This window comes from Gobio gobio, assembly GCF_949357685.1.
Source record: "Gobio gobio genome assembly, chromosome: 22".
NCBI classification, from domain to species: domain Eukaryota; kingdom Metazoa; phylum Chordata; class Actinopteri; order Cypriniformes; family Gobionidae; genus Gobio; species Gobio gobio.
The window spans coordinates 48891976-48915477 of record NC_137118.1 but is presented as its reverse complement, the minus strand read 5'-3'; the positions used below and the strand labels follow the sequence as shown (position 1 = coordinate 48915477).

The 23502-nt window shown below is 43.3% G+C and overlaps 1 protein-coding gene across 1 annotated transcript in view; it reads right to left on the bottom strand.

Moving 5' to 3' along the window:
• Positions 1-1838: 1838 nt before the first annotated feature.
• The window catches only part of dyrk1aa (dual-specificity tyrosine-(Y)-phosphorylation regulated kinase 1A, a), a 41059-nt gene continuing 19395 nt past the window's right edge, over positions 1839-23502 (bottom strand). The window contains exons 8-13 of the mRNA XM_079803843.1: positions 20111-20397; positions 19877-20023; positions 12615-12755; positions 12233-12536; positions 10048-10169; positions 1839-4204 (exon numbers count right to left, since the gene is read on the bottom strand). Coding sequence (XP_079659969.1) covers positions 3635-4204; positions 10048-10169; positions 12233-12536; positions 12615-12755; positions 19877-20023; positions 20111-20397 — 1571 coding nt within the window. The 3' untranslated portion in view covers positions 1839-3634. The remainder of the gene's footprint in view (positions 4205-10047; positions 10170-12232; positions 12537-12614; positions 12756-19876; positions 20024-20110; positions 20398-23502) is intronic.

The window sequence follows — 23502 nt, the reverse complement described above, 5'->3', positions numbered from 1 at the left end:
TTTTTAAGATGTTCTGACTGAATCTCTTGTCACAGTGAGAACACTTGTAAGGGTTTTCCTCTAGTGTGGATGCTCTCATGGTTTTTAAGATGTTCTGACTGACTGAATCTCTTGTCACAGTGTGAACACTTGTAAGGGTTTTCCTCTAGTGTGGATGCTCTCATGGTTTTTAAGATGTCCTGACTGACTGAATCTCTTGTCACAGTGTGAACACTTGTAAGGGTTTTCCTCTAGTGTGGATGCTCTCATGGTTTTTAAGATGTCCTGACTGACTGAATCTCTTGTCACAGTGTGAACACTTGTAAGGGTTTTCCTCTAGTGTGGATGCTCTCATGGTTTTTAAGATGTCCTGACTGACTGAATCTCTTGTCACAGTGTGAACACTTGTAAGGGTTTTCCTCTAGTGTGGATGCTCTCATGGTTTTTAAGATGTCCTGACTGACTGAATCTCTTGTCACAGTGTGAACACTTGTAAGGGTTTTCCTCTAGTGTGGATGCTCTCATGTTTTTTAAGATGTTCTGACTGACTGAATCTCTTGTCACAGTGTGAACACTTGTAAGATGTTCGAACTGACTGAATCTCTTGTCACAGTGTGAACACTTGTAAGGGTTTTCCTCTAGTGTGGATGCTCTCATGGTTTTTAAGATGTTCTGACTGAATCTCTTGTCACAGTGTGAACACTTGTAAGGGTTTTCCTCTAGTGTGAATGCTCTCATGTTTTTAAGATGTTCTGACTGACTGAATCTCTTGTCACAGTGTGAACACTTGTAAGATGTTCGAACTGACTGAATCTCTTGTCACAGTGTGAACACTTGTAAGGGTTTTCCTCTAGTGTGGATGCTCTCATGGTTTTTAAGATGTTCTGACTGAATCTCTTGTCACTGTGTGAACACTTGTAAGGGTTTTCCTCTAGTGTGGATGCTCTCATGGTTTTTAAGATGTTCGAACTGACTGAATCTCTTGTCACAGTGTGAACACTTGTAAGGGTTTTCCTCTAGTGTGGATGCTCTCATGGTTTTTAAGATGTTCTGACTGACTGAATCTATTGCCACGATGTGAACACTTGTAAGGGTTTTCCTCTAGTGTGGATGCTCTCATGGTTTTTAAGATGTTCTGACTGAATCTCTTGTCACAGTGTGAACACTTGTAAGGGTTTTCCTCTAGTGTGGATGCTCTCATGGTTTTTAAGATGTTCTGACTGAATCTCTTGTCACAGTGCGAACACTTGTAAGGGTTTTCCTCTAGTGTGGATGCTCTCATGGTCATCAATGCTGATCAAATGAAAACCTTCCTGCTTTATACATTTTTTCTTTTTCTTACCCCATATGGAAAATAAAGAATATAATATCGGTTTCATACTACGACATGGGCCATTAACTTACTAAATAAACAAAATGTAATGAGTAGCTTTGACTTAAACGGCCTGCAAAGTGCATAAATGTACATGTTAGCCTACAGGTGTCCAAGAATACAGTAGTTTCCCACCCTAACCTTCAGTGAGCAGCGCTTCAGAGAGCGGAGGATTGTTCTGGACACTCACTTCCTGAAGATCTGATCCTCAACACTTACAGAAAGAGTGAAAACCATCTCAGTCATTCTGACACTGCTGTGGTGACCAGCCTTTAATGATCTCTGTCCCATATCACACACACCTAGTGAAGACCTGACCTGTGTGTGTGTGTGTGTGTGTCAGTTCTAATCTAACGTGGCTCTCCTGCAGTGTCCAGGTGAATCTTCACCCCAGATCAAGAGGAACAGTGTGTGTGGATTTCCACAGGTCACAGCGGGAAAAACACAAAACGGAGCCCATTCATGAAGAAATGAGAGAAGACGGAGAGAAGTTAAGCAACTTTGTTTTTTTATAATTATACATAAGACCGCTTGAATATAGTACAAAGGGTTTGTCCATTACTGCCCCTCAGTGACACGTTTAATTTACACAGAAAGTCCTGATCTTACAACCTGTGGATAAAGATCCCAAATATCCGTCTGTCGTTCTGTTTACATCATCATCATCATCATCATCACCACATGTCCTGGAACCAAACGAGGAGTGAGAATGCGAACCGGACGGGAAGCCGAGGGGAAAGTCGGACCAGGGAGAGAGAGATTTCAAATCATAAAGTGTGACCTGAAACGCTGTTGATGTTTGTCTCACACACGCACACACACACACACACACACACACACACACAGCCCGACCTCTGCTCTCAAATGGACCCATTTATTGAAGCGTGTGCCGTAAGAACACAACTAAACGGAAAATGAGCTCCTGTACTACGTATACTAGGTCCCGCTGGAGTATACTTCATGTGAAGCGCCGCCCATCCACACACACACACACACACACACACACACACACACACACACACACACACACCATACCCTGTGGAGAAGATTAAAGTATGAAGATCTGCTCTCCGTCCCGTTTCAACCCTAGAGTTTGCATTTGTACTAGCGTCATCATCATCATCATCGTCGTCATTGTCAACTACTTTGGCCTGGAAGCACTGATACCCATTGACTACCATAAAGAACTTCCACTGCATGTTACCAAGTCGACTTAAATGTACTCAAAATACCATTAGGAAAAAAGTAGTGAGTTCTAAACTTCCTTTATTAAAAAAATATAAATATGTACATAAATTCTATTTCAGCTATTAAAATGGGGTCACAAAGTAAACACCTGAAGCCTGTTTCTCGGACTCCCTCTGTAGGGCGTGAGCGCAGGAACCCTAAAGAACCCGAGAGCGCCACGCCCGCCCCCCGCCCGCCACGCAACCCCCACTACGCCCGCCCCCCCGCCCGCCACGCCCGATCTCCGACTGTCCAGCTGCTCTGGGTCCAGCCGAGCAGCTCCGCCACCGCCCGCCAGGCCCCGCCAGGGCCAAACCAACACAAAACACGACGGGAAACGCCTGTAAGAGGAAATGAAGAGAAAGAAAAACAGAGCGACAGAATCTCCTAAGCGATGGCGTCCAGGATTGAGCTCTCCGCCACATCAAACATCATCACTTCCAGTTCTGACAGTCCTTTACTGACATGACAAGACACACACCTTCGCTTCAAAGTGCAGAACTGCTACATTATTGGTTACAGACATCTATGTTCTATAAAAAAACGCCTTTGGTACAATAAATTATCAAAAGGGGGAAACAAAAGTGGTGTAAAATTCACAGCATAAATGGTGAAGCCAAATCAAAGAAGCAGGAGGTGAAAGGAAAACACACACATGCTGCGCAACTGAGAGGCGATGGGACACAGCGGGGGGGCGGATCTCTAGGTAAGAAAGGCCTCAAATCACCGTTCTCGTGTGTGTGTGTCGTGGATGAAGGGTGTTCGCGCGCCGCCGAAAACACATGAAGAAGAAGAAACGTCCGGCTCGTTCGTCTTCGCTCAGTCCGTAACGATAAGGCCATATTAAAGAAGCTCTCGCCGCTCATTGCACTCTGGGAAAGCTCTGCTCCAAGCACACGATTGCACGACATGAAGAAGAAAAGATGCGCGCGCGAGGGGGCCGACGTGGCGCTCGCGCTCCCGCACACGCGTGTGGACCCGGAGAGAGCGGCTCCGGCTCAGCTCCGGCCTGGCTCCGGCTCCAGCAGCGCTAGCCTCCGCTAGTCCTCAGGCTAGTCAGGAGCTGGCCACTGAGCTCTGCTGCACACACACGCCCGCCATGGGCGAGTCCTCGCGCTCCAGGCCCATGTGGGTCTCCGTGATGAAGTGGCCCGGCCCAGAGTTCGAGGGGTGGCCCGGGACGCCCGTCTCCTGCCGCGGGTTGGAGAAGGCACCCAGGCCCAGAGTCATGCTGCCGTTGTGGCCGAAGCCCAGTCCGTGCGGCAGGGGGCGGCTCTGGTAGGCGTAGTGATGGTTCCCCGTGGAGGACGAGGACGTGGATGAGGACGAGGCGGAGGAAGACAGGGAGGTCATGGACAGGTGCGGCACCTCCATCGAGTCCTGGGTGGAGGCGCTGTGGGAGGGCGAGTAGAGGCGGGGCCGGGGCCGGGCGGGGCCCTGGCCGTGCTGGGGCGGGTGGTGGTGGTGGTGGTGATGGTGGTGGTGGGACGCGTGAGGGTGCAGAGCCTTGGGCTGGTGCGGCGGCACGTGGAAGGTGGTCTCCTGGACGGGGTGAGTCTCTCCTGCCGCCTGCTGAAGCCCGTCTCCACCCACCCAACCCAGAGCCGGAGCAAAGGCCTGTCTCGCCTGAGGGACAACAGAGGACAGGACACATCACCATCTGTACATCACTGAAGCGTTTCCTGCTTTAACCCTCTGTACAGCAGTGTTGGGGAAAGCTACTTTGAAAAGTAATGCATTACAATATTGCGTTACTCCCTTAAAAAGTAACTAATTGAGTTACTTAGTTACTTTTTAAGAAAAGTAATGCATTACGTTACTTTTGCGTTACTTTTTCTCACCTGGGCTTGTTTTTATTTTTGTTTATAACAAAAAAAGTTATATTTTTGTGCAACGGTAAAGACCTCTTCATAACAAAATGTAAATAATGCGCCCCAGGCTGAGGTAAAGATGCAGATTCCCTCATGAACACTAGAGGGCGCAGCTCTGGATAATGGAGAAGAGATGCAGGAGAAAAGTTTTACCAATAAAAACAAAAAATCTAGTAATTTTCATCATCAAAGGTCAGCAGCAAGACATTGGTCAATTAAAGGTAGATTATGCATAAAAATAGCTGTTTTATTTAACATTTAATTATTGGAGGTTTGCATAGTATTCTGATTTAGCATTTGACTGATTTTATTCATTTTGAGGAGGACAGAATCTTTATTGTGCGAGTGAGTCTAGAACTACAATAACCATAATGTTCACACACACACACACACACACACACACACACACACACACACACACACACACACACACACACACACACACACACACACACACACACACACACACACACACACACACACACACACACACACACACACACCTCTGCACTAACTCAACACGAGGACAGGAGAGCTGTCAGTCAAATTAATGTGAAAAAGTTACTCAGATATTTTGTTGTAAATTTGAAAAGTAATGCGTTACTTTACTAGTTACTTGGAAAAAGTGATATTACGTAACTCAAGTTACTTGTAATGCGTTTCCCCAACACTGATGAGGACACATGACATCACTATCTGTACATCACTGGACACTCCTCCTGTAACACTGAAGCGTTTCCTGCTTTAACCCTCTGGGGCTCTTCGGTCATTTCTAACCCCAATTGTTTTTTAATTCATGGGAATGGTTCGGAACTTGGTGACTTTATTGGTACTTGGTATATGAACACAAAAAAATTGGGGACAGGATTTGAAAAGTCTAAGTGGTCGTAAAAAAAATAGTCACACTTCGGGTCAAAAATGACCCCCGTAGGAAATGAATGGGAAATTGGCAAAAATATGAAAATACAGAGTTTATTTGTGCGTATAATCTACAAATCAGCCAGGATGCAGAAATAAAGACCCTTAACCATTGAGTCCTTTTCTTCTGTTTCCTGGCTGATTTGTAGATTGTATGCACAAAAAAACTACTTTCCCATTCATTTCCTATGGGGGTCATTTTTGACCCGAAGGCCCTGAGTGTGAGCCATAAATGAAGAACCCCAGGGGTTAATGAACCCTGAGTCGGTCACATGAGCAGATCACATCCTGTCCTCAGAACTCGAGTCGGGTTTTCAACACCTGGCTGTGTACATCATCGTGAAAACAAGTCTTCCATAAAATATTCATATTATTTTCTTATTATATTGCAGTGTTCATTTTGACAGTAGATTTAGTTTTAGTCATATTTTAGTCTCCTAAAATCTAATGAGTTTAGTTAAATTATAATACATTAAGCATTTAAGCGTCACATAACCGGCTGTCACTTGAACTAACTTTTTATTTTTTTACATTAAAAATACACAAAAGAGCTCAATTCACTAAAAACATCTCTATAGTTTTTATAACTCTGTATTTCTGTTTTCGTCACTAGGCCATATCAGGTTAAGCTAAAGCTTCAAAAATAGGTTTGTTTATTTATTTAATTTCAAGTAATGAATATGTTTTAATGGTTTTAGTGAACTATTATAACCTGATACTTTATTAACATGTGTCAAATACTGGTCTTTCCTCCTGAATATGAATTAAATGGGAATGAAATTAAATACATTTTATTGTGTAACTAAACTAATATATAATGTGTGACTTTTAATGATAAACCAGCTGGAAATACACCAGGACTCTTATTTTGAAATGTCTGCTCCTCTATTGCAGTTGCAGGAGCTCATTCAAGTTCAGATGAGGATATAAATATGCATTATTACAACCGTCTAAAACATATTACTATATAAACATTAGGGGTGGTGAAAAAAATCGATTATCGATTAATCGCGAGTATGTTATGGACGAGCATGAATCGATCATTAAATTTTAAAAAATCGATTTTTTTATTTATCTAAACCTGACACTACCACCGTGTGTGTGTGTGTGTGTGTGTGTGTTCATTAGATGAATGTAAATCTGTCGTTAATGCTGAGATGATTCTGAGGGAACACTCTAGAAATCCTCCCGCCTCGCCTCCTCTGGAGCTCAGGCACATTAGCATTAGCGCGTTAGCACGGCTCAGATTCGCGCACAAACACCGAATAAACGCCTTCAATCCGCAGATTTATGAGCGCTTCAGATGAGCGAGCGCGACACACATCGACGCGCACATTCGCGGGAATTAAGGCGATCCTGAGGACGCGATGATCGGATCTCACACACACACAGCCGGACTGATGCTGGAAACACACCGCCGCTCCGCTGCACCGACCCGCGGCTCCCGCTCACGGAACCGAACGGGCCTCGACACTCCTCCGACACGAACCCGTTTTTCTTCTGTCTTTTTTTCCCCTTTTGTCTTTCTCATGTCAAGAAACGAACGAGAGGAGCTCGAGCGTTCCACGCGCTCCCGCCCCCCTCACGCGCTCCCGCCCCCCTCACGCGCTCCCGCCCCCCTCACGCGCGCACCGCCCCCCTCACGCGCTCCCGCCCCCCTCACGCGCGCACCGCCCCCCTCACGCGCTCCCGCCCCCCTCACGCGCGCACCGCATCCATCACGCGCTCCCGCCCCCTCACGCGCCCCCGCCCCCCTCACGCGCCCCCGCCCCCCTCACGCGCTCCCGCCCCCCTCACGCGCTCCCGCCCCCCTCACGCGCGCACCGCCCCCCTCACGCGCTCCCGCCCCCCTCACGCGCGCACCGCCCCCCTCACGCTCTCCCGCCCCCCTCACGCGCGCACCGCATCCATCACGCGCGCACCGCATCCATCACGCGCTCCCGCCCCCCTCACGCGCTCCCGCCCCCCTCACGCGCCCCCGCCCCCCTCACGCGCTCCCGCCCCCCTCACGCGCTCCCGCCCCCCTCACGCTCTCCCGCCCCCCTCACGCGCTCTCCCGCCCCCCTCACGCGCGCTCCCGCCCCCCTCACGCGCGCTCCCGCCCCCCTCACGCGCTCCCGCCCCCCTCACGCGCTCCCGCCCCCCTCACGCGCTCCCGCCCCCCTCACGCGCGCACCGCATCCATCACTCTTGACATTTTGTCAATGTGTTCTACAGTACAGTATATAAACTGAAGCTACAGTAAGTTGTTCAAAACTGTTCATTTTGTCGTCTTAATGATTAAATTGGACAATTTTCTTCTAGAAAGACAGGGTGTTTGGAGAAAAAACTTCTTCTTTACCTTGACATGTTTCGACTGCAACCTGCAGTCTTCCTCCACCTGAACACGTTGTCTTTCTAGAAGAAAATTGTCCAATTTCTACAGTATGTTGGTTCTGATCTACTTCCTAAAGGAAATAAGCCTTTCATTTATTTGTTATTGTTTAGTTCAACTTGATGAGTCACAACACAATGTGATGTATTAATTTCTGTGTAACTACACAACACTACACGACAAGTGCTTTGAGTTGTTGTTACTCAATAAAAGAGTTAAGTAATTCAGTAGCTGACTTTTTTTTTTATACTGCAATCACTTTGTAGTGTATTTTCGTTTACTATTGTGAAATGGAAAATCAATAATCGCTAATCGAGAATCGTTAATAATCGAAAATCGACTGTAATCGAATCGGGACTTCAATAATCGTAATCGAATCGGGAAATCAGACAGATTAACCACCCCTAATAAACATGGTAAAGTAAATACTGTGATTATTCATCAGCATTAGTTCATAAACACTGGTCTGTCATAAATGTGTGTTATTGATTGAGCCGCTCTGGAGCTGGATTGGGTGTGTGTGTGTGTGTGTGTGTTATTGATTGAGCCGCTCTGGAGCTGGATTGGGTGTGTGTGTGTGTGTGTTATTGATTGAGCCGCTCTGGAGCTGGATTGGGGGTGTGTGTGTGTGTGTGTGTGTGTGTGTGTGTTATTGATTGAGCCGCTCTGGAGCTGGATTGGGGGGGTGGGCATGTTTTCGTGAAATATCAGGACACCAATGTGTATAATGACATGGGTATGACATAGGTATTACAAAAAGAGGGTGAAATATGAGGACGTTCCCCATGTCCTCACTTTTCAAAATGCTAATAAATCACACAGAACAAGTTTTTTTTCACAGAAAGTGAACTGCACAGTCTCCTGTGAGGGCTAGGTTTAGGGGCAGGGGCAGTGTAAGGGGATAGAAAATACGGTTTGTACGGTATAAAAACCATTACGCCTATGGAATGTCCTCACATTTCACAAAAACAAACATGTGTGTGTGTGTGTGTGTGTGTTATTGATTGAGCCGCTCTGGAGCTGGATTGGGTGTGTGTGTGTGTGTGTGTGTGTGTGTGTGTGTGTGTTATTGATTGAGCCGCTCTGGAGCTGGATTGGGTGTGTGTGTGTGTGTGTGTGTTATTGATTGAGCCGCTCTGGAGCTGGATTGGGGGTGTGTGTGTGTGTGTTATTGATTGAGCCGGTCTGGAGCTGGATTGGGGGTGTGTGTGTGTGTGTGTGGGTTATTGATTGAGCCGCTCTGGAGCTGGATTGGGGTGTGTGTGTGTGTGTGTGTGTGTGTGTGTTATTGATTGAGCCGCTCTGGAGCTGGATTGGGTGTGTGTGTGTGTGTGTGTGTGTGTGTGTGTGTGTGTGTGTTATTGATTGAGCCGCTCTGGAGCTGGATTGGGTGTGTGTGTGTGTGTGTGTGTTATTGATTGAGCCGCTCTGGAGCTGGATTGGGGGTGTGTGTGTGTGTGTGTTATTGATTGAGCCGGTCTGGAGCTGGATTGGGGGTGTGTGTGTGTGTGTGTGTGTGTGTGGGTTATTGATTGAGCCGCTCTGGAGCTGGATTGGGGTGTGTGTGTGTGTGTGTTATTGATTGAGCCGCTCTGGAGCTGGATTGGGGTGTGTGTGTGTGTGTGTGTGTGTGTTATTGATTGAGCCGCTCTGGAGCTGGATTGTGTGTGTGTGTGTGAGCCTGTAGGCCGTGTGTTTTCCAGAGGTTAGATCAGTTCAGATCAAATGTGTTCATCTGAGACACAGATCATCAGTTCTGACCCCATCTCTGCCCTAATCCCTCACTATTCTCCTCTCACTTTATCTGTGGACCAAAATGACAGCAAGTTTTCCTCATAGTTAGTTTTTATTTAGTTATTTTCTTGTTTTCGTCAGTGAAAAAAGGTTGTTGACGAAAATTATGACGAAAATTATTTGTCAATGAAATTAACAGTTATATTGTTACATTTAGAAATACTCTATTGCAATTATATAATATATTTATTTAGCAATATTAATGATCCTATTAATTATTATTTTGAATAATATAAAATGTTGGAGCAAATTGTGCTGCCCTACAAACAAGAACAAACAGGAGTTCTTATATTAAAACAAATAAATAAATAAATAAATAAATAAATAAATAATAGTATTTTAAATCAGAATTAGATTTGTTCCCACATCGTGCAGCTCTGCTTTAAAGGGTTAGAAGTTCAAATCAATTTTCCTACGGTGAAAAGTTTTCACTTCTGTTGTGTGTGTGTGTGTGTAATGGTAATCGGCTAGCATGCGCCTGCTGTGATTGTGTGTGTGTGTGAGGTTGGCACCTGCGGGCAGAGGTTGTGGCAGTCCATGCCCACCGCAGCACTGAAGTGTCCTCCGCTGTGCCGGTGCTGATGGGTCGGGTCGGAGCGGGCGCGGCCGCTGGTGCTCGTGCCAGAAGAACCCCCTGCAAACACACACACACACGTTTAGTTGGGATGCCACAATTCTCAATGTAATATTGAACCGTTCGGTACGGCATTCACGGTTCAATACGCGCTTGTGAATTGAGTTTTTTTTCGGTTTCGCATTTAATTATTTTTCTACAAATTCTATAATTTGCCTCCATCCCAATATACTGAACAACAACATACATTCACATCACAGGTCAGTGGTGGAGTTATACTCACGGGACACTAGTTATTCACAATCACCAAAGTTCATTATTTGCATGCGTTTTAAAGCCTTGCCGGCTCATTCGCGTGTGCGGTTTTAACATGCGCTTTTCAGAGAGCGCGCACTAAACACCTGTCAAACACGTGATTACTGAACTAAGTAGTCGTCTTACTGCGCTAATACCGTCAAATACACACAAGCTTAACATAAAAACAGTCGGTTATGTCTAAATTGAAAGTAAAATCGGCGTGTGTGTGTATATTAGATGAGCGCAGGTCTTTAATTGACAGCAGCGCAGCCTATAGTGAACACGCTGTCCTTAAAGGGACAGTTCACCTCTAAAATAATGCCATTATTTACTCACTCTAATATTGTTCCAAACCTGTATTAATTTCTCAATGACAGAATTTTCATTTTTGAGTGAAATATCCCTTTAATGTTAATACAACAACAAAAGACAAACAGAGAAAATCACTCGCTGCTCTTGACTGAAGAACTAATACAGTAGCTTTAATAAGAATCAGTGTAGATTTTATAGTGAAGTCTATGTAGTGTTTTATTTTTACATTCATTCATTCAATTTCATACTTAAATGCTGCTGTACTGCTCTGAGCTGCCAGTGTAAATCTTTATATATATTTATTTTATATTATACAATACACTAGGAATGTGTACAAGGTTTTTTTTTTAAAGTAAAGTTTTAAGTTTATGTAAGGTTTTTCAATTCTTTTAAAGGGTTAGTTCACCCAAAAATGTAAATTGTGTCGTTAATGACTGAGCCTCATGTGGTTGGACACCCGTCAGACCTCCGTTCATCTTCAGACACAAATGAAGATATTTTAGTGTAAATCTGATGCTCTGAAAGGCCTCCATTGGCTCAACTTTACACTCTCAAGACCCTTAAAAGACACTAAAGACTAAAGTTACAAAGTCCATCTCACTACAGCGGCTCTACAATAACTTTATGAAGACGAGAATAGTTTCTGTGCGCAAAAAAACCCTAAATAACGACTTATATAGTGATGACGATTTCAAAACACGGCATAATGAAGCTTCAGAGCGTTATGAGCCGCCGTCGGTGTGTGAATAAGTGTATGAATGGGTGAATGTGAGGCAAATGTAAAGCGCTTTGGATGGCCGTAGGTCTGTTAAAAAGCGCTATATAAATGCAGTCCATTTACCATTTACCATATGAGTCAGTGAGCCGAATCATGATTCGGATCGCGTGTCAAACCGCCAAACTGCTCATTTGACTCACTGATTCATAACGCTCTGAAGCTTCATGATGCTGTGTTTTGAAATCGTCATCACTATATAAGTCGTTATTTAGGGTTTTTTTGCGCACAGAAACTATTCTCGTCTTCATAAAGTTATTGTAGAGCCGCTGTAGTGAGATGGACTTTGTAACTTTAGTCTTTAGTGTCTTTTAAGGGTCTTGAGAGTGTAAAGTTGAGCCAATGGAGGCCTTTCAGAGCATCAGCTTTACACTAAAATATCTTCATTTGTGTCTGAAGATGAACGGAGGTCTGACGGGTGTCCAACCACATGAGGCTCAGTCATTAATGACACAATTTACATTTTTGGGTGAACTAACCCTTTAAGTAAAATAAAGAAAGAGTATTGCAATAAAAAAATATGTTTAACCTCTTGCTGTTCCTGTCACCTAAGAATAGAATAACAAAAAAACTGATGTGACAAGCCATCAGAACCAAACCAAACCGAAAACTGTGGGTAAAAACCGAGGTGTTTATTGAACCGTGGACTAACTGTAGTGTTGCATCCCTAGCGTTTAGAGTCAGTGCCATCAGAACTGGCGAGCTCAGAGGTGTGTGTGTGTGTGTGTGTGTGTGTGACCTGAGCTGGAGGAGGTGCTGGACGTGGTTCCGGATGACTGGGACTGCTCCAGCGCTGGACTGGTGGAGACGCTGCTGCTGGTGTTCGTGCCCTCGTCCGCCGTCTTCTTGAAGAAGCTGTGCTGCAGGGCGTAATACGGCTGGATGCGGGTCTTGGGGTCGTAGTCCAGCATCCGCAGGATCAGGTCTTTGAACTTCAGGTAGTCTGCAACAGCGTGGCCTGACTCTCCGGCTCTCCGTCCGCCCGGGCCGCCCGACTCCACGCCCAGAACACTGTGCAGCTTGCGGGAGCCGGCGGGTTTATACTGCGCACGGGAGACAGAGGAGGAGTCAAGCAGAGCAGCTGGAGGAGAAGAGGAACGCAAGAGAGGAAACACACGCACCCTTTTGCCATCTTTGGTCTTCTTCGCGCACCACGTGCTGTCGGACATCTTCTCAAAGAACTTCCTGGCTTTAGGTGCCTGCTCCAAGATGTGGTTGGGAGGGACGCCCAAAACCTCCACGATTTTATTCATTTGGTCGACCTGCATTCAGAAAGTGCATCGAAAACCGTAAGACAACTACAGCACAGGAGCCGCAGAACTGTCTAATCACACTTTACAATAGGCAGGGTTCCCACTCTTTCATGAACACCAGATTCAAGGACTTTTTAAAGCACCTTTTATTTTAAATCAAGCACAATAAATTCGATAAAGGTGTGTGTGTTACTGACAATATATCAAATACCTACTGTACCTGTGTCTATCATTAACGCAGTAATGCTAAGGCATAAACTGACAACTACAATACAAAAATTCTATGAGGAAAGAGGCTGGTGTACAAGATGCAGTTTGCAGCTCTTATTCCTGCATTTAACATTTATTTCACACTAGTTTTAGTTTTCTTTTTTATCATTACTTAATTAAAACATCGAAATATAGAGATAATATTGTACACATGAATTTTCCAAATAAATGAAAAGATATGGACAAGTTGATTGTTAGGCATTCAAAATATGCAAAATTATTTATTAAATCACCTGTACATGTACCTTTTTAAAAATCTATTTAAAAGCTTTTAAGAGCTGCACATATTATATTTAACAGATATAATCGCTGTCGTAATAACGGCCCATTTCACATGTTTACGTGCTTTTCTTCTTTTTATTTTTTTGAGCGGTGATGAAATATTGCTCTTGTAAATACTTGCCAGCATTTCAGTAATGAAAGTCTAGATTTTTAAAATGCATCCAAATTACAGCGAAGCGCAACCGTACGGTGGCCTGCAGGGGTCAAAAAGGATATAAACAGTAAATTTTGAAGAGATCTCATCTTGAAAACTCAGATGTGGATTCGGACGGCAATTAAATGACCACATGACCTCGGTGTTTGTCAAAAAACTGGAGGTAATTCGTTTTTTACGCGTGTGTGGAGGGAGAAAAACACTGACATTCTGGATTCAGGCGGCAATAAAAATCCCAGACTAGCCCCTGACAATGATGAAAATACCTCACGACCCCACGAGAAACAATTACCATCCGAATAGGGCTTTAGACAGTAGATGGCGCTTATGGAACAGAAATCGCTTCCTCCAGTAATGCGGTTTTGTTCTGGCTTTGGCTGCGCATGAAGGCCAACGTTTGTAATAGCACACGCTACTCTAACAAAATGCAGTTCATGCTTAATTCAAGCACTTTCAAGGACCTATGTTTGTTTTCAAGTACTTTCCAGGCGTTGAATCCATGTGTCTGAAATTCAAGAACTTTCAAATACTTTCAAGAAGCGTGGGAACCCTGAATAGGGCTGAGCGATATATCGTTATCGTATCTATATCTAGATATGAACTTTCAAGATATTACTATCGGAAAAAGCAACGATATAGATTTCCCCTCTCCGCGCTCGCCCTGCATACAACTCTGGCAATCACAACTAACACCAGTTTTGCGAGTGCCCTTGAATGCACCGCTAAAGCCAGCGCACACACACTACAGGGGCGTGGGAACTATATTGTGGGGGGGGGGGGGGGGGGGGGGCGTTTCCATGGTGACGCATCATTGCTTGTCACGTGACACAGCGCTGAATGAATGATGATCTGCTTTTATGTAATTTTTTCCTTTTTTTTCACAATATTCACAAATGTGTTAGCTATGGCATGAAATATCTGATATTCCGATTGTCAAACACATGCCAGTGGAAGTATATTGTTGTTAAACACCTTTATAACGATGGCGTTAGTTGAGCTGTATGCGCGATGGCCGCCGCCGGGTTAGTTTGTGCCGCAGAATCGGATCTGTTGGATTTACAACCTCTATGTTTACAACTCGTGAATTCCTCCACTTCTCCCGAAGTACTGAAAAGTAAGTGGCTGGTGAACTGGGAATAGAATAGAGCAAACATTGAAGTTACTTACACAATGTGTATCTGATATGAATAAAACGTGTCGAATTATAATGGAAAGGATTATTATTACCTCTTCCATAGACAAACTCTAAATGTATTGTTTTTTTAGTACTTATGTGAATTTATGTGTTTGAAATCTAAAATAAACAGTATGTGGTTGAAAACAGTGAAAAGTTGTGCTATATGACTAGGGTTGGGAACCGAGAACCGGTTCTTATTCAGAACCGAAACTGATTTTTGAAAAATACCAGAACCGCGCGAAATTCCTAAGTTTCGGTTCCGAAAACGGTTCTGGTGCAATGTGTGTGCGAAGCGCTGGAAGCGTTTCCTTTCATAGCGAGTGACAGCCAGTGTTGCCAAGTCCGTGGTTTTCCCGTTTTCCACTGTTGCTGCGGGCTGTGTTTCATGTCGACGAGTTGAAGCGATTGTGCAATTGTGCGGGTTTTGTTGTGAAAACCTGGCAACTCTGGCTCACCTCATCATGAATATTATTTACGTTGCCTGCCGCTTCCAGGAGTGCAACGCAGTTCAGCACTGAAAGCCCTCGCGCTACACATTTACGGTTTTGCGTCAGATATTTTCTCGTTGACCACCAGCATGGCGAAGAGAAAGTCACAAGTATGGATTCATTTCCAAAGAATGAATGAAAATGTGAAAAGTTAATAACATGCAAAGGAGGCTGCACTAGCAATTTGACAAAACATTTGCTACAGCACAGAGTGCCTCAGGGCTTTTACCAGATTTATAGTGTAAGGCCTATATATATATATATATATGTCAACCGTTGAGTCACCATGGTTTAGGTAAGCGTTTAGGCACAATTACCTTTGTAATGCTGAATTGCAATGTATTATTTACAAGTTCACTGAATAACTGAATTACTATTAAATTAATATACAACTAATTAATAAATATAACTAATAAATATAATTTATAACTTGGTTTTATTCAGAGACAGAGAGATAAAATGTATTAAGACAATTTCAGAGGTGTTCATTTGAAAAACAATGTGTTGCAAGAATGGCTTAATTAATACTGTAATATATGTACAGTACAGGACTTTTTTGACATTGCCAACCTGTAAATTAATTTTAGAGCAAGTAATAAACACAAAATGGATTGTTTGAGTTGCGTATTGTGCCTTTTTCCTTTACCACTATTTGTGTAATAATTTTAATGGAACCGGAATCGGAACCGGAATCGTTAGGCGGAACCGAAACCGGAACCGGAAAATTTCTCACGATTCCCAACCCTATATATGACAGCTCTGAGCGCGCCTGTCTCTGGCTAAATTCAACATTTGATCATGTGATGCTCTTGATCATCCGCTCCAGGACCAGCCTAGACTGATTACACCTGTGATCGTACGTGCAAAAGGCTTAAAAACAATACATTTTCTGACACACATTTTTGAAATGTAGGCTTAAATCAAACATTTTAATTCAGATTCTGGTTTTCACCGAACACGTAGTCATATCGTATTGTATCGATATCGAGATATCTGGCATGAAAATCGAGATATGACATTTTGTCCATATCGTTCAGCCCTACTTTACAATAATGTCCCATGAGTAACGTTATGAATGAGCAATACATTAGTTTGGGTATTATTAATCTTTAATGTTAGCTCAGGTCCATTAAATCATACTCACAGATATGATTTTAATAATATATTAGTGGATGTTGTATTAGTAAACGCTGCAGAAGTATTTATCACTTAACTAAGCTAACGATTAATCGCTGATTCGTTGTCTATGATGATATAATCACTAAAGTGTGTGGATGGTCGATTGAGTGAGGTCATCATCAGTGTGTAGTTTAGAGGAGAGTAAAGCGAGAGCGCTGGAGAGTGTATTACCGTCTGGGCTAGCCGTTTATTCCAAAACATATTAACCAAAAGTTCGGGTTAGTGATTTTACTGAACATGAGAACTACAAAAGGCCAGTGATGATATCCTGATGATCTTCAGCGGAGCGCGGTAATCAAGACCCGTCAATCTGTGCCGTCAAACCAATGCAGACTGGACACATGGTTTTTCATTAAATTTATTTAAATTGACATCTGTATTTGTTATTATTTTAAACCAGTGAATCCTCATTAAAGGATGAGTTCACTTCAGAATGAACATGTCCTGATGATTTCCCCATCTCATCCCAGATGTTCATGTCTTTCTTTCTTCAGTCGAAAAGAAATATATTTTTTTGAGGAAAACATTCCAGGATTTTTCTGCACATAATGAACTTCAATGGGAACCAACGGCTGAAGGTCCAAATCAGTGCAGTTTCAGAGGAAGAGCTTCAGAGGCTCTGATCCCAGACGAGGAATAGAGTCTGATCTAGACAAACCATCGCCACATTTAAAAAAAAATTTTTTATTTATACTTTTTAAGCTAAATTGCTGATCTTGGATTACGTCATCACGTGGGAAAGATCACGCTAGACGTAGGAGGAAGTACCGTCCAAAGCGAACGTGCGAAGACTAACACAAACGCCCAATGGTTTGTCTAGATCAGACTCTAGAGTCTCTGAAGCTCTTCCTCTGAAACTGCAGTGATTTGGACCTTCAACCGTTGGTTCCCATTGAAGTCCATTATGTGCAGAAAAATCCTGGAATGTTTTCCTCAAAAAACTGAAGAAAGAAAGACATGACCATCTGATGAGATGGGGTGAGGAAATGATCAGGAGATGTCCATTCTGAGGGTAACTCCTCCATTGAGCTACTACAGTAATTGAGTCGAGAGCAATGAGTGACAGACTCAGGTTTATTAGGCGGCCGTCATTTTAAGACTGAATGTACAGATCTAATGCTGCGTTCACACCAAACGCGAATAGAGCGTCTGGCGCAAGTGATTTCGATGTTAAGTCAATTGAAAGGCGCGTTGACGTGCGTCTGGAGGTCCCGCGGCGCGAAGGACGCGAATTGAGCGTCTTGCGCGATACGTACGTTACACGCGAATGGTGCTTTTTCACGCGTTTCAAGCGAATCTGACGCCCGAGTTGAAAAATTTGAACTTTGGCGTCAATTCGCGCTGCGTTAACCAATCAGGAGCCTGCTCACTGCGGTCACGTGGTAAAGTGACGTGATGAGAAACCCTGCATAATTTAAAAATACAACTTTTGTGTCACGAAATGTAATTTTAAGACTTTTTCAGGTGATAATGTAGTTATTTAAAGCTCAAATCGGTGGTTTATTTATAAAGAGAGCGCCTATTTAAAAAAAATGATCTTGTGTGTGGAGTTGTGAGCTCCAGTGGATCAGCGGTGCTCAGAGCTCATTAACCCCAGTGAGAGCAGCCTTTCCTCAGCCAGTCCTTCTGCATCTGCCCCTGCTCTGATGACCTGTAGTGGCTCATCTGGTGTAGATCTAACGGCCGATCTTTGCTCTCATGAATCTATCATTTGTTGTCTTGACTGAGGGCAAAGAGAAGTTTCATAACTTTATATTTTAAGGATATTTAAATACACATGCAGTGAAGATAATGTAGGAGTTGCCTGGACCACATTTGTGTGGCTATTAATGCTTAATATATATGTTTAATGAAAATGAAGAGGCAGAATGGTGTTTTATGACATATTTCTCCTGGAGTACCTTGAACGCGCGTCAATTTCGCTTCAAACGCTTGATTTCTACGCGTATCCGCGGACGCGAGAATGCATTCAAAATGTTTGTGTGGTGTAGATCATCAGTGAGCATGAGAGAGGTGGTGCAGATCATCAGTGAGCATGAGAGAGGTGGTGCAGATCATCAGTGAGCATGAGAGAGGTGGTGTAGATCATCAGTGAGCATGAGAGAAAGGTGGTGTAGATCATCAGTGAGCATGAGAGAGGTGGTGTAGATCATCAGTGAGCATGAGAGAGGTGGTGCAGATCATCAGTGAGCATGAGAGAGGTGGTGTAGATCATCAGTGAGCATGAGAGAAAGTTGGTGTAGATCATCAGTGAGCATGAGAGAGGTGGTGTAGATCATCAGTGAGCATGAGAGAAAGGTGGTGTAGATCATCAGTGAGCATGAGAGAGGTGGTGTAGATCAGTGGTTCCCAACCACGTTCCTGGAGGACCCCCAACAGTGCACATTTTGCATGTCTCCTCAATCAAACACACCTGATTCAGGTTATCAGCTCATTAGTAGCTACTCCAAGACCTGATGTGGGTGTGTCAGACAAAGGACACATCCAAAATGTGCACTGTTGGGGGTCCTCCAGGAACGTGGTTGGGAACCACTGGTGTAGATCATCAGTGAGCATGAGAGAAAGGTGGTGTAGATCATCAGTGAGCATGAGAGAGGTGGTGCAGATCATCAGTGAGCATGAGAGAGGTGGTGTAGATCATCAGTGAGCATGAGAGAAAGGTGGTGTAGATCATCAGTGAGCATGAGAGAGGTGGTGCAGATCATCAGTGAGCATGAGAGAGGTGGTGCAGATCATCAGTGAGCATGAGAGAGGTGGTGCAGATCATCAGTGAGCATGAGAGAGGTGGTGCAGATCATCAGTGAGCATGAGAGAGGTGGTGCAGATCATCAGTGAGCATGAGAGAGGTGGTGCAGATCATCAGTGAGCATGAGAGAGGTGGTGCAGATCATCAGTGAGCATGAGAGAGGTGGTGCAGATCATCAGTGAGCATGAGAGAGGTGGTGCAGATCATCAGTGAGCATGAGAGAGGTGGTGTAGATCATCAGTGAGCATGAGAGAGGTGGTGCAGATCATCAGTGAGCATGAGAGAGGTGGTGCAGATCATCAGTGAGCATGAGAGAGGTGGTGCAGATCATCAGTGAGCATGAGAGAGGTGGTGCAGATCATCAGTGAGCATGAGAGAGGTGGTGCAGATCATCAGTGAGCATGAGAGAGGTGGTGCAGATCATCAGTGAGCATGAGAGAGGTGGTGCAGATCATCAGTGAGCATGAGAGAGGTGGTGTAGATCATCAGTGAGCATGAGAGAGGTGGTGCAGATCATCAGTGAGCATGAGAGAGGTGGTGTAGATCATCAGTGAGCATGAGAGAGGTGGTGTAGATCATCAGTGAGCATGAGAGAGGTGGTGTAGATCATCAGTGAGCATGAGAGAGGTGGTGTAGATCATCAGTGAGCATGAGAGAGGTGGTGCAGATCATCAGTGAGCATGAGAGAGGTGGTGTAGATCATCAGTGAGCATGAGAGAGGTGGTGTAGATCATTAGTGAGCATGAGAGAGGTGGTGCAGATCATCAGTGAGCATGAGAGAGGTGGTGCAGATCATCAGTGAGCATGAGAGAAAGGTGGTGTAGATCCTCTCACCTCATTGGCTCCGCTGAACAGAGGCTCGCCGGTGTGCATCTCCACCAGGATGCAGCCCAGAGACCACATGTCGATGGCCAGATCGTACGGCATTCCCAGCAGCACCTCAGGCGAGCGGTAGAAGCGGCTCTGGATGTACTGGTATATCTGAGGACACATGCCGCCCGTTACTGGAGTCAAACACAAACGCTCCACAAATCAACAGCCACTGAGGAAAACCATGGCCAGTCTCACCCGCTGGCCCAGCTGACACGAGCTCCCGAAATCCACGATCTTGATGGCGGATCTCTTGGGGTTGCAGAGCAGGATGTTCTCGGGTTTGAGGTCACAGTGGATGATGCTCAGCTCGGGCGTGGCCAGGAAGAGAAGCGCGGTGCACAGCTGCTGAGCGAACTTACGCGTCAGGTTCAGCGACACGCCGCGGAAATTAGTGTTCCTCAGCAGATCATACAGGTTATAGGACAGCATCTCGAAGACCAGACACAAGTGGTTCCGGAACATGAAATGGCGTTTCAGATGAACTAGAGGAGGAAGAAAAACAGGCCATGAGAAACATGACAACAGTGTGTATGCGCAGCACATGTGAAAGCACATCAGCGCTAGACGGAGTGTGTGTGAAACAGGCGTGAGTTTGGAACGAGTGATCACCTGATCAACTTCAGTTCTTCTACAGCATTCATGAAAATCTTCTCTAACTGAGGACTAGTGTTAGACCGATATATCGGGCTGATATTTACGATTTTCACATGTATCGGCCGATACAAGGCTGCTGTGTTCACCGATATTTTTTTCAAGAGATTAAGTTAAGTGCACCTAAGCATTAAATGACTAGTAGGTTGTAAATAGTTTTAAATACTTTTAGTTTTAAAAGTTTTAAGTATAGTACAGTCAGTGTGCACTTTATTATGATGCTTGCTTGTTGATACTGTGTGCAATGGTGTAATTATTTTATTCATGCTTAAATATTTATTTTCAGAATTTAGTTTCACCACTGAACTCTTTTTCTTGTTCTACCTCACCTGTTTTTACTATTTGTTAAATATTGTTTTTTTTAGTTCAATAAATGTTCCTTTTTAAATTGTTATCATCCTGATCATTGTGTAATTTTTATGATGTAAATTGAGGGAGCAAAAGCAGTATCGGCTCCAAATATCGGCAGCCCGTATCGTCATCGGCTAAGGCTGATGAAAAAAAAAATCTGTATCGGCACTAAAAAATCCATATCGGTCGATCCCTACCGAGGACCATAACTATAATGATTAACTCTAATAAACGAGCAGGGTTTCTTCCAGCTGATGAACAATACAAACACTGACAGCCAATCAGAATCCATCCTGCTTTAAAGAGCTCTAGTATTTAAAGCGTCACATGACAGACCTGAAGTGCTCAGAGTGATGTTGTGTGGCGCTGATATAGTCTTCACTGTACGTATTCCTGGTGTAACCGGCGCTTTACACTCCGGCTTTCCTCCTCTAACACTAGTAACACTGCTTCTGTCCACTAATGACTTCAGTTCTCTCTCAAGTCCTTGAGTAAAGCGGCGGTGGATGTGATGATATCAGAGGTCAGCCACTAGCTCTGATGTATAAAATCAATCCCTTCAGGCAACGCCAGTCTCTGCGAGCGTACAAATACAAAAGCGGCAAATAAACACAACATGACATCAACCTGGGCTCGGTCCTGTCCAGACTCGATTCATCCCTTCAGAACAAAAAACACGTGGGAGCCATGGATATATCGGCCGATAAACCTAAATCCAAATTGTGATACACAAAAGGCTCCGCATGAAAAGCCCCGCCCCGTCAACATGAATCACATGTACAGGAGCCGAAGACTCATTCAGTTTGACACTCGCATGGCCAACGTTCTTTATTTGGTTTAACAATAAAAGTACTAGTTATTCATAATAATGCAATGTTTAAACATGTTTAACCCTACAGTAATAGTAAACATGTTTAACCCTACAGCAATAGTAAACATGTTTAACCCTACAGCAATAGTAAACATGTTTAACCCTACAGCAATAGTAAACATGTTTAACCCTACAGCAATAGTAAACATGTTTAACCCTACAGCAATAGTAAACATGTTTAACCGTACAGTAATAGTAAACATGTTTAACCCTACAGTAATAGTAAACATGTTTAACCCTACAGTAATAGTAAACATGTTTAACCCTACAGTAAACATGTTTAACCCTACAGTAATAGTACTCATGTTTAACCCTACAGTAATAGTAAACATGTTTAACCCTACAGTAATATTACCCATGTTTAACCCTACAGTAATAGTAAACATGTTTAACCCTACATTAATATTACCCATGTTTAACCCTACAGTAATAGTGAACATGTTTAACCCTACAGTAATAGTAAACATGTTTAACCCTACAGTAATAGTAAACATGTTTAACCCTACAGTAATAGTAAACATGTTTAACCCTACAGTGATAGTGAACATGTTTAACCCTACAGTAATAGTGAACATGTTTAACCCTACAGTAATAGTGAACATGTTTAACCCTACAGTAATAGTAAACATGTTTAACCCTACAGTAATAGTACTCATGTTTAACCCTACAGTAATAGTACTCATGTTTAACCCTACAGTAATAGTACTCATGTTTAACCCTACAGTAATAGTAAACATGTTTAACCCTACAGTAATAGTAAACATGTTTAACCCTACAGTAATAGTGAACATGTTTAACCCTACAGTTATAGTAAACATGTTTAACCCTACAGTAATAGTAAACATGTTTAACCCTACAGTAATAGTAAACATGTTTAACCCTACAGTAATAGTAAACATGTTTAACCCTACAGTAATAGTAAACATGTTTAACCCTACAGTAATAGTGAACATGTTTAACCCTACAGTAATAGTGAACATGTTTAACCCTACAGTAATAGTGAACATGTTTAACCCTACAGTAATAGTAAACATGTTTAACCCTACAGTAATAGTAAACATGTTTAACCCTACAGTAATAGTAAACATGTTTAACCCTACAGTAATAGTGAACATGTTTAACCCTACAGTAATAGTGAACATGTTTAACCCTACAGTAATAGTGAACATGTTTAACCCTACAGTAATAGTGAACATGTTTAACCCTACATTAATATTACCCATGTTTAACCCTACAGTAATAGTGAACATGTTTAACCCTACAGTAATAGTAAACATGTTTAACCCTACATTAATATTACCCATGTTTAACCCTACAGTAATAGTAAACATGTTTAACCCTACAGTAATAGTGAACATGTTTAACCCTACAGTAATAGTGAACATGTTTAACCCTACAGTAATAGTGAACATGTTTAACCCTACAGTAATAGTGAACATGTTTAACCCTACAGTAATAGTGAACATGTTTAACCCTACAGTAATATTACCCATGTTTAACCCTACAGTAATAGTACTCATGTTTAACCCTACAGTAATAGTAAACATGTTTAACCCTACATTAATATTACCCATGTTTAACCCTACAGTAATTGTAAACAAGTTTAACCCTACAGTAATAGTAAACATGTTTAACCCTACAGTAATAGTAAACATGTTTAACCCTACAGTAATAGTAAACATGTTTAACCCTACAGTAATAGTAAACATGTGTA